The following is an 11,956-nucleotide window of genomic DNA, read 5'->3' as shown; positions in this document are numbered from 1 at the left end:
ATGCATTGGGCATTTTTTGTGATTTGTCAAAAGCATTTGACTGCGTCCACCATGAAACTTTACTCCTAAAACTAAAGCATTATGGAGTGAAAAATAGAGCCCTAAATCTGTTAAAATCATATTTAAGCGAAAGAGTTCAGATAGTCGATGTAAATGGCAAACGGTCTTCGGGTAAACCTGTGGAAATAGGTGTTCCACAGGGTTCTATTCTCGGTCCTTTCTTGTTTCTTATATATATTAACGATCTACCGTTTGTGGTAAATAATAGCCATGAGATTGTATTGTTTGCTGATGATACTTCACTTATTTTTAAAGTGAAGCGACGTGCGGATATTGATGACGAGGTAAGCAATGCACTCTCATTGATAGTGCGTTGGTTTGAGACGAATAATCTGCACTTAAACAGTAAAAAAACAAAGTGTTTACGGTTCATTACACCAAACACAGCGGAGGTACAAACCAATGTACTTATAAATGACCAGAGATTGGAACTTGTGGGCACTACGGTCTTCTTGGGTATCACGTTAGATAAAAAGCTTCAGTGGGGTCCACATATTACCCATCTAGCAGATGGACTCAGCTCTGCGGCATATGCAGTTAGAAAAACTAGAGAGTACACGAATGTTGCGACCGCTCGATTAGTGTACTTTAGTTATTTTCACATCATCATGACGTACGGTATATTACTATGGGGTCTTGCTGCTGACATTGATATAGTGTTTTGCACTGCAAAAGAGAGCTGTTCGTGCTATATATCAGCTTGGTTATAGACAGTCTCTCAAAGAAAAATTTAAAGAAATAAATATTATGACTGTTCATTGTCAGTACATATATGAAAATTTAATATATGTTCACAAAAATCGTCACCTTTTTGCTCTTAATAGTGATTTTCATTATTATAACACTAGAAATAAGGGATTGCTGGTAACTAATTCTAGTAGGCTTCATAAGATACATAATAGCTTTAAGGGTAAATGTATACACTTCTACAATAAAGTCCCAGCCACTGTTCAGGCATTATCTATAAATAAATTTAAATGTTTTATAAAAAAATGGCTCTGTCGTAAATCCTATTACTCCACTGCTGAATATCTAAATGATCGGACAGCCTGGGACTAGATTGTGATTATTTTATAGCGATAGAAATGACTGTACAATATTGTATATTTTTATTGAAAAGAGCAAAAAGAATGCTGGGAGAGTTTCTTGCGCCGCTTCTTCTCCCTCAGAGCGCCATTTGTTTCAGAAGCGGTAGTAGTATCTAGTAGTATAAGAAATGACATCAAAAAGAATTCTAAAGGAATCAATTTTGAGAAAATAAATGCCTTTATGCCTTTTAATATCCACAAGTTAGACTAGATTAGAGCGAGTAACACTCTTATCTAGTCTTTCTTATTACAAATCGCTCGTCGATTGTTGTGAAAAATTGCGCACGCAAAAGAAAAGCTTCCAGGGGGTGGGTGAAAGACACGTTAAAGATCGGAAGAAAAAAAACTAATGTAAGTTTGTTAAGCGAGTATGACGAAGCTTCTCACAATTATAGCTCCATATCATGCATTACTGACTAAATATTTCTACTTACAATTTGTCTACAGTCTACACGCTAATCGGTTGAGTAGGGAGGTCGACATACGGACCTTGCGACGCTTTTTTTTACGTAAATAACGGATTCATCGCGCAGTGCGGTGATGTTAGTATTCACACTTCATATTTTATTTGTAGAGAAATTGTTAATGAAATAGTAATTTTAAAATCTTGCAAAGACCTTTATACTGAGTTCGATACTATTAGCCATAAGGCGTAAAAAATATAGGTACGCAGGGCTGTGTCAACATAAAGGAGAGCTGCAGCTGATTCTAATTTTTATCGTCGTGTATTATTTTCTACAATTATTATAATATTTATGATTATTACCATATTAATGAAGCTGGAAACAATCCTAATAATTATTGTACTTGTTGTAATGTTTGATTGGAACATAATTTCATTGGCAACTTCCGTTTTTAGAAATGAGAATTTGTCTGCTGTTTCTTTGTATGTATAACTCTTGACTTCAACTTATCAATGACGCGAAACAAACAGGACTTTTCTCTTGGACTACGATTCTTAAATGTCACTGCTTGTGGCGGCGGCGTAAGTGGGATGGGTTGTACCCTTCCCTCAAATTTGGTTCTAGGGAGACGATGGCTGGTCGATGTGTCATGCTCGTGAACAGGCGCTACTTGTGGTGGCTGGATGATCCTGTTACCAGAAACTCTGCCTCATATTTTTTCAAATCGCTAATAAAATGCTCTCATAATACCTCTATTTATTTACGGTGTGTCGATTGATGCATCTACTGTACTCAATAACTCTTGTTTTTAGTTTAATTTACATCTATTTTTTGACATACTCGTGTGAGGTATTGAGTATTTGACGTTTGAGTATTTTTGTTCCTTAGCTTTAAATACTTATATTGTAATAAGTAATAGAAATGAGAAACGATGAAGTTGTAAATGTTGATTTCCAACCCTCAAATGTGTTCACATGAACGTGTCGACATCGACACATCCGGAATTGATTTATTGTAGGCATTAATGTAGGGCAGCCCACCCTCCATCTATTTGGTCTATTTTGTTTTCCACAAAGAATAATGTTTAGATGATATTTAACAAACCACAAAATTATAGTTGAACTAGCTTCTGCTCACGACTTCATCGCCGTTAAATTCGTATCGTGCTCCCTCGTACCTTATTTTTAACCGACTTCAAAAAGGAGGAGGTTCTCAATTCGATCACTATTTTTTTTATGTATGTACACCGATTACTCTAAGAATTATTATTCGATTTACGTAATTCTTCTTTTGTTCAATGCGCAACAGATGCCATTTGGCCCCATAAAAATTTTACATAGTTTGGCTCAGTAGTTTCCATTTTATGAAAATTTTTGTTTACGTGGATGATATAATAATTTTTGTATGGCTTTTTTAGGAGTTTTCATTCAGATTGATTATATATTATTATTATTAACTGACACTAAAAAGTAAAAAAATAACTACATTTAAAGAAACCGACTTCAAAAACTGAAATGTATCAAATAACTAAAAATTTAATTTTATACACCTCTTAGGCAAACATTAGTAAAGTACTATTATTTGTATGTGCTATTGATAAGTTTTAAGTCGGTGCCAAGCCCTAAACAAAATAAAACTTAATATTAAATTTTTGAATTAAGTCCTAATATTTGTTTCCTGGAAGCTACAACAAAGAGAAACGACGATACCATTCAAGCCTTGGTTAGACTTCTTCTACTTTCAGTGGCAGATTATTCTTCTTCGATGACTTAACATAAAATATTGTAATCTAAATATGCACCAAATATGTATCATTTTTTTAACGTTACATTGAGCAACGATGCATTAAAAATTCCGTGCAAGACATTTAGCTAATGATAATTGATACGACCTGCGCAATGCAGTGCCACTCAGGATTCTTGAAAAACCTCAAAAATTCTGAACGGCACTACAATTGCGCTCGTCACCTTGAGACAAGATGTTTAAGTCTCATTTGCCTAGTAATTTGACTAGCTACCGACCTACCTACCTACCCTTCAGACCGAAATACAATAATATTTACACATTACTACTTCACGGCAGAAAAAGGCGCCGTTGTAGTACTCAGTCTAGCCGGCATCCTGTGCAAAAGAGCCTCCCACTGATTCCTCTGAAAATGATAAGGATTTATATAATCAGAAATAAAACAAATGTAGTTTATAAAACTTTATTAGAAAATATATAGCTATCAAGTCTTTAGATTTTCATATTATCTACATTTTATGTCCGCTCAGATTTATACATAGGACAGTGCCCGAACCGTTCGGCAGTTTTATTGGCTCTAAACAAAGAGGATGTAAATACTACGTAATAAGGCGCGGGACTATCTGAGTAAAATTTGAACTTTACTTTAATATGAAACGTGCAGTGAGATTTGACAAGTTTGAAATAGTAATTACAATATGGCGACGAAGTATAAACCGGCTAAGTTTGAAAGCAAACAGTTGCTTAAACTGTAGTGGATTTCGGCTATTTCCGTTTTTTACAAGGTTATAGACGTCATCTGTCAATCACTGCAAGTTTCGCTAGGCCAGCCTAGAACCAGTTCTACAGTGAGTGATGAGACACTAACAAGTGTTTAGGAGAGAACTTCGTACTCGATTGTCCTTCTAATTTTGTAATAATTGTTTAAAACTTTAAACGGTTTTCCTATAGATAAAATGTGGACACATCACCGCACTGCACTATTTTTTCATTATTTAAACGCAAGGTCAGTGGTACCTTCCTCCTTCCGCGCCTCGTAATCAGCATGTAATCCATGCGTCCGCGCAATAAAAATTGTATCGGTGTGTAATAATTATGTACTTAAATTTTGGTATTTTTACTAAGTAGTCGATAAATATTTACTTTTAGTCTTCTCCACCCAAAATAAGAGTTGGATGGACTGGATTCTAAATAAAAACACCTTATTAATAAATGTAATATATTTTAACACAATACAGGAATGGAAGGACATGTCATATAGATCTACATAAATTCGTTCATCATAAACCTAAATAATGATTTATTTAACATTTATGAACGATGCGGGACTCGAACCCAGGACCTCTGGCGTTTCGTGCCAGTTCTCTAACCAACTGAGCTAAACGTTCGAGTGACGTATCGTCATAAAATCTTGTATGCTTTGTTCAACTCTCAGGTTGTGGCTTCATCTACAGGATCTACTTTAGAGTTGATAACCTCCTCAACCCCAATATTTGCATATTAGAAAATTGACTTGAGATGTCGCTCTTGGAAATCTTGACAATTTATTATGTTTTTAAAGTGATAACCCTCACTTCTAGGATACAAGAACATAGAAAATTATAGATTTTTCATTCTCTCACATAGAATAATAACGCTCAGAACGATAATTTCATTCATAGTTCCTGTCAACATAGAAGTAACAAAATTAATGTCACGTGACATGAGTGTCACGTACTTACATTCACCAACACGCACACAGACAGCCAAATAATGTTGCAAGTGAATAGACATTTCCCTAAATCAGTAAATTGTAAAAAATACTAGATTATATGTAATAAAAAAGAAGAAATAAAATATAAATTAAGAATTTAATACAAACATCACGTTTTTAATTATTGTTGCAACAATTTCTGAAGTGTAAGTAAAGAAGTTCTTTAGAATCGTTGTTTTTTTAAACTCGATCAAGCGAGACGATAGAGGCGCCGTTCCCTGCTATAACCGAGGTTCTCGAGGGTGCAGAGAACGAATTTGGGATCATTTTTGAAATCCAAGATGGCCGCCATGCAAAATTATGATTTCAACAATATGGAAATCGTAGCCGAGGTTCTCGAGGGTGCAGAGAACGAATTTGGGATCATTTTTGAAATCCAAGATGGCCGCCATGCAAAATTATGATTTCAACAATATGGAAATCGTAGCCGAGGTTCTCGAGGGTGCAGAGAACGAATTTGGGATCATTTTTGAAATCCAAGATGGCCGCCATGCAAAATTATGATTTCAACAATATGGAAATCGTAGCCGAGGTTCTCGAGGGTGCAGAGAACGAATTTGGGATCATTTTTGAAATCCAAGATGGCCGCCATGCAAAATTATGATTTCAACAATATGGAAATCGTAGCCGAGGTTCTCGAGGGTGCAAAAATCTTTTGAGGCTATACGTGTGCGTGGTGGTTATAATGATAACCCTAATGCCAAACAACTTATAGGCATAAAATACACATCCACTACATTAAACATAATATAACCTAAGATAATTTATACGTCTAGATAGAGTCTCTTGCTGCTAACATCAACTGATAAAAACAGGCCAGGAATATTAGTATAGTGTGCTTGCATTGCTCAAAATAGAGGTTAACTGTCATCCTCTATTTTTTCCGGCGTTTTCACAGCTGTCATAGTCTATCTACACGCATAAATGATCTAAGAAGTTTAATAACAACACACTTCCGCATATATTAAATTCACATTCCGATTCAATCTTATAATCTTTATATTTGAGACGTAAATTAAAATTATATAAATGACTACTATCCAATTCTATATATTTTATATTTATAATAATATTTTAACAATAAAAATATCGAGTCATGTGAATGTTATTAATTATGTCACAGGCATTGAACATTTCTTGACATTTCAGATATTTTCTCGTGGTTAGATAAAACTTACATTATAAATAGAGAGATATAATATTTTTTATTAATCGTCGTGCATTTTCATTATGAGAAAAAATATAGAATTCACGAAACAATTATAATATAAAACAAATAATAAATTCAATTATAAAATTAAAATCCAAACTTGACTCTCATCCTCACCCATCTAGACGTGTGGCGTTCCTCCACAGGAACACTCTTTTTCGTACAACTTGAGAACCGCATTGTGAAGGAACGCCCCGAAAAGTATAAATATATATCTTATCTAAAATTAATAAAACAAAAATATATATTATGTCAAGGAAAATGATGTTAAACAGCGAGTATTTTAAGTGCTAATTTGGCAGCTGCTCGTTTCGCTTGACTCTTGTTGTGCCCAACTCCGTAGACCGAGTGCCTGCGACCACTTTTAGTGAACGTTACGGGCATCATCACTCTCGAAATGTTTGTTTCTAACAATTTAGCTTCCCTGAAACGATTGTTTTTCATATTAAAATTTGGACAAAGTAATATCTTATATTTCTCGTTTATTCTAAATATAAATAACCATAAACTTAGGGTTTAACTCCGAATGTGTACAGTAATAGAGTCAATTTTATAATTAGATAAAGATATAGGCAAGTGGCCAAAGGTATGGACTTATTTTATTATTGACTATTTTTGCAAACAAAATTAAGAGATACTATAAACAAAATTATAGGTAATAAGATTTATATTATCCTCTAAGGTAATTTTTTTAAACTTTCGCTTGAATATTGGGTCGCAGTTCATTTAAAATTGAAGAGCAGTTTTAGTCAAGGTTCAGAACTGTCACCCTATTTCTGCTGGAAAACAGCGGTGTTAAGTGTTGTGTTCCAATTTGAACAGAATGCGTGCTGCTGTAATATTTGCCCACTTGAAACGAGGGCCCAGAAGGCGTCTCAATAGGTGATAAAATATTTTGTCACTTACTATCCACAATTATTATAAGACAGGACTTAGATCATATTTACACATTATGGCCAGAAGATGCTCTGTTTATCTATCAGGAGATCGGTTTGTCACAAAAAAATAATAAAACATTGTCTTACCCAAAAACGGGACAGGCGAACTTCTCTTCGTAGAGCACCCTGACAGGTTGTTTGGGAATGTTCGTCGAGAATGAATTGATTTCTTTCCACATAATACGGTACACGACTTGCCATACTGCGCTCAAGTCACCGCCGCTGTCCAAGTATATAGCGCCAGTGAGCGACTCAAATACGTCACTTAGGGTCTGAAAATATTAAAAGTATTGAATGCCATCGAATGGACAAGTAAATGAATTGGCAGTAGATCCAATGTATGGTTCAGACTTCAGTCATCAGATTTTGTTATACCCCGTGCATGACCTAGTCATCAGATGGGGGGGCTCCCTATGTAGATATAAAGAATGCACGGAACTAGCAAGGCACGGAAAGTCCGAACATTTTGTATAATTTGGCCGTGGTGAACGTTTTAATTGTTTTATTACCTACGTGTGTCAGCAACATTATTATTTTTATTAGTTAATATGTTATTAACTTGTACTATATTTAGTTATAGTTGGGACATGCGCATAAGACACAGTTGCGTCATGTATGCACGATCTTGTAGAGAGCAGACGTTTTAAGATTTAAGTTGTAAAAGTGCAACCAGTCACCACCAGTAAGTTTCATTCTGCCTGACTTTAATAGATTTGTAGCTATTGGAATTTAGGAAGCGCCATTGCCGTTTGTAATCAATGTTTTTGTGTGAAAATTTTCCCAATAATAGCTACAAAATACATATTATAATATAGCAGATACTCACACTATTTCCTTTATGATAGGCCTAAGTTCAGAACCACGAACAGACATTATTACAAAATTATTTGCATCAAATAAAATCTTAATACGTTAATCGTCTTATCTCATATTCTACAACTGATCGGCAACTTAGCCTTTTTTAAATTGGGTATAATAATTAATACTCCTTAATAGATGGCGCTTTTTACTATGAACACTCCGGGCTTCTTTATTACTACGGAAGTTCACCCAAGTTGAGTAAAGTGAAGAATATTTAATAGTGTAGTAGTTGGTGAACATTATTAGGTACTATTTTCTGCCAATTCAGGTGACTTCAAAAAGGTGTCAGCTTTTAATCCTAATTCAAAGAAAAGCTCGCTGCACACGAGGTGCTCCCGAAGTTCTTCACTCCACTACAATACGATGTGACATCGCTATTTCACTTTGACACCACATAAGTATTAACTAGCGCTTTGTTTATGACTATTTGATTTGGACAGAGACAAAAAATAATGCTTAGTATTTTCACCTTTTTAAATAGCATGCGATTCAGGGCAGGAGTATTTTGGCAATGAGACCAATCGGGAAGTATTTTTTCCAAATTGGTCTATAAATTGAGGAGTTCTGAGACAACAAACAAAAAATACACATCTTGATAAATTTATTTGACGTTATAAAGATTGAATGTATCAATAAAATTGTATCCTTATTATCGCATTCAAATGCATCTCATTTCTAATTGAGACATGTGTGTTTGGGTGTTTTTAAAGAATTTTATAGAAAATCAATAATATTATGATGGCGTTTTGATTAAGTTCATTTAATAATAAATTTTAAAAGTACAATGTTTTATTAACGTACTCTGAAAAATCTTCTCGGTTTAGGGGTCGACATAAACGAAAACTGATTTTGAAAATTGATGAAATCTACAAATCCGCCCCATTAATTAACACGAGTTCTCATTTAAAACTTTGAAGATACTGTACATGCTGTGTTATGTGCACCAACTTGGTATAAGAATGACTAATAAAGTAGGAAGTATCATATCGTATTGTACTTTTTAACAACTCAACAAGTCAATAAGCATGCACAAGAAAATAGTAAATATGAGAGAGACAGGATTTTTAAACTAACTTGGCATTGGGAATTAGAAATCAGTATATTTTGGAAAAGTAGTCTCATTCCCAAAACAGTCAGGGGTTCCCTGATATAGTTTGACCGAAACGTCACTAATTTGCACAGTCAGAAAGTCCGCGCCTTATATATGCGGGGCAAGGCGCGGGGCATAGAAGACAGCTCGTCTCTAACAATCACCCGTAAATAAAACGCACATGAGAAAAAAATCAAGAGATGGGTCTTAAGTTGTCATAATCTCCGTACGTATGAAAACTTTAAAGATTATTTCATTATAAATTTGTAGTAGTTTATAAATATTCCGATAACAAAATGGAAGATGAAGTTGAAGCAGATCTACGTGAGAAAATATACAATGTTATTTTACGGTTTCATCAAAACATAACAAAAAAAAAAACAGAACTTTAATATAACGAAAACGATACATTTCACTTATCAATGTAGTAGTGGCATATTAAAAATAAAGTTATATAACTTCAAAATATCGTAAGATCTGTACGAGCCTAATCTCAAATCTTATGTTACCAATTACAGCTATACAGCTTGAACGATATCGCTGTAACGCGAATGGCGTATGGTATTACCATGTTATGTTATTGGAAAGAAATTATTGCAATAATTGTGATATTTTACCTTGGGCACATCGACGTACTCAGCAATCTGACATTCTTCTTCGTCTATCGAATATTGTACGTCGCCGATGATATCGTGTTGTCTCTGCTCCTGGTGTTCAGCGAATGCGATTATCGCGTTACAGAGCGCTGGGTTCATGTCGTAGCATAGGAACCTATTATACATATACAAATATTAATATTATCATATTTAGAAGAGCCAATGAGCACCTTTTGGCACAGTTGTCACACAACGAGGTCACTTTCCGAGGAAGTGGACGATAAACTGAACTAAATTCTTACTGTTAATATCTTAGGTCATTTATACGTCTAGATAGGCTATGACAGCTGTGAAAACGTCGAAAAAATTTAGTTTAGAGTTAACCTATATTTTGAGCAATGCACGCACACTAACACAATGTGGCATAGAAATCGCGAGTGTAAGACGTAGCTTGTCACGCACACTCAACTAATATTCCTGGCCTGTTATTATAGATAATCTTGGCAGCAAAATCGTTTAGTGAAAATCCGAGGTTAAATTGCAAATTATAAAACCCTGAAGATATAAAAAGGAAAAAGACTTACTTGTGTAAGTTGAGTTTCACAACATAAGCGGCGAATGTAACATTATTGACTAGGGCCGACCTCAAATCGGTCAAATCGCCCGGAGTCATGTCGCCGAAATTCTCGAATATGTGCGAAGTAATCAAAAAGTCCAATATCGCGTCGCCCAGAAATTCTAGCCGCTCGTACGAACCCGTGTATCTGTTCCGTATATACGACGGATGCGACAATGCCTGCAAATAACAAACTGTGAGATTTGGCAAAATTAAAGCTTGACTGAGTTTTTTTATAAATCGTACGAATTAAAAAATAATAAAGAAGCAAATAGCATAAAATTTATTTTAAACATTTAATTTATACATCAGCAAGGACTAAAATCTTTTTTTTACTTAATTTAGGATTAAAACTTTAGCATTTCAGTGTCTCTAGAAATGAGAACTCGATGGAGAGACTGGTAGTTCAGGGCCAGGTTGAAGGCAAGAGAGCACGCGGTCGATCGCTGGATAGACGCCATCAAAAAGGCTACTGAGTCCATCATGGTCCAGTGTACTCGCAACGCCACTAACCGTCAAAAATGGAAGCACATCGCCAGGAGATCTAACCTCAGAAAGGATATTGACCCATCGAACACCCCACCATGTACCTCGTCAGCGCAACCACGACCACTTAGACAAGAGTGCCCGACTAAGAAGAAGAATTTCAGTGTAGGTACGTGTGGCCAAATGGATAGCCAAGTCTGGTACGGACCAGAGAAGTCGCATACGGTAATGGATTTGAATTTGAAGGAACGGCTAATGTTTGTGTTTGGAAAATATTTCTAATAGTTTCAATTAATACTATAAATGGTATTAAGACAGTTGGAACTTGAGAGTTGATCCGTATCTCTTATCAAAACCTTGATTTTGCATTAGAAATAAAGTTCAGCCTACCAACAACATATCATTATGAATGGTTCTTGTCCATGAGGCATGAAGTCGATGGATATATTTGCCCTTTATTCCTATGAAGTCGATGGATATATTTGCCCTTTATTCCTTTTTTAGTATCCAGGTCCTATCTAATCTTAATATGGTCTGGCCTCGGAGCATAACGTGTCCAGAACATGACCCCAAGGAACACTAAGAGCCCGTTTCACAATAGGCAAGAAGCCAATTGTCATAGGATGAATAAATATATAATAAATACTCCATTTGTAGAGGCTTTAAATTGGCGCAAACGTAGACATGTAGATATATATATATATATATTTTTTATTGATCGCTGTTAGCAACCCTATGAAAATAAAATAAAATTAATGGTGGTAAGTGGTGTAGAGGGAAATTGATGAAATGGAAAGAAACAAAAGGGGAAAATGTATAGGACGACCCGTTAAACAATGTTATATCGATGTCATAGCAACAGCTGTATGGGAATGGTTAATGGAAATGGAAAAATGCATCAAACTAGAGGAAACCAGATTGAATAGGGGTACTTATACATTAATGTATAAGCATTAAAATATGTAATGTGAAAAAAACATTGCGTATTTAAAACTCAGTTTATAGCATATACTTATAACATACGAGACAAAAAAGGGGTCCGAGCGTACAACATCGCTAACGGAGATACAGCAAGATAGAAAAAGAAAGCGAATCTATAGTTACTATATCC

The 11,956-nt window shown here is 35.0% G+C and overlaps 1 protein-coding gene across 1 annotated transcript in view; it reads right to left on the bottom strand.

Moving 5' to 3' along the window:
* Nucleotides 1-3,744: 3,744 nt before the first annotated feature.
* The window catches only part of LOC126975339 (endoribonuclease Dicer-like), a 66,162-nt gene continuing 57,950 nt past the window's right edge, over nt 3,745-11,956 (bottom strand). The window contains exons 24-27 of the mRNA XM_050823185.1: nt 10,328-10,539; nt 9,765-9,918; nt 7,284-7,468; nt 3,745-6,682 (exon numbers count right to left, since the gene is read on the bottom strand). Coding sequence (XP_050679142.1) covers nt 6,526-6,682; nt 7,284-7,468; nt 9,765-9,918; nt 10,328-10,539 — 708 coding nt within the window. The 3' untranslated portion in view covers nt 3,745-6,525. The remainder of the gene's footprint in view (nt 6,683-7,283; nt 7,469-9,764; nt 9,919-10,327; nt 10,540-11,956) is intronic.

Source organism: Leptidea sinapis, chromosome 35 (genome assembly GCF_905404315.1).
Source record: "Leptidea sinapis chromosome 35, ilLepSina1.1, whole genome shotgun sequence".
Lineage (NCBI taxonomy): Eukaryota > Metazoa > Arthropoda > Insecta > Lepidoptera > Pieridae > Leptidea > Leptidea sinapis.
The sequence above is the reverse complement of the archived record's forward strand: the minus strand, read 5'-3'. Positions and strand labels throughout refer to the sequence as shown.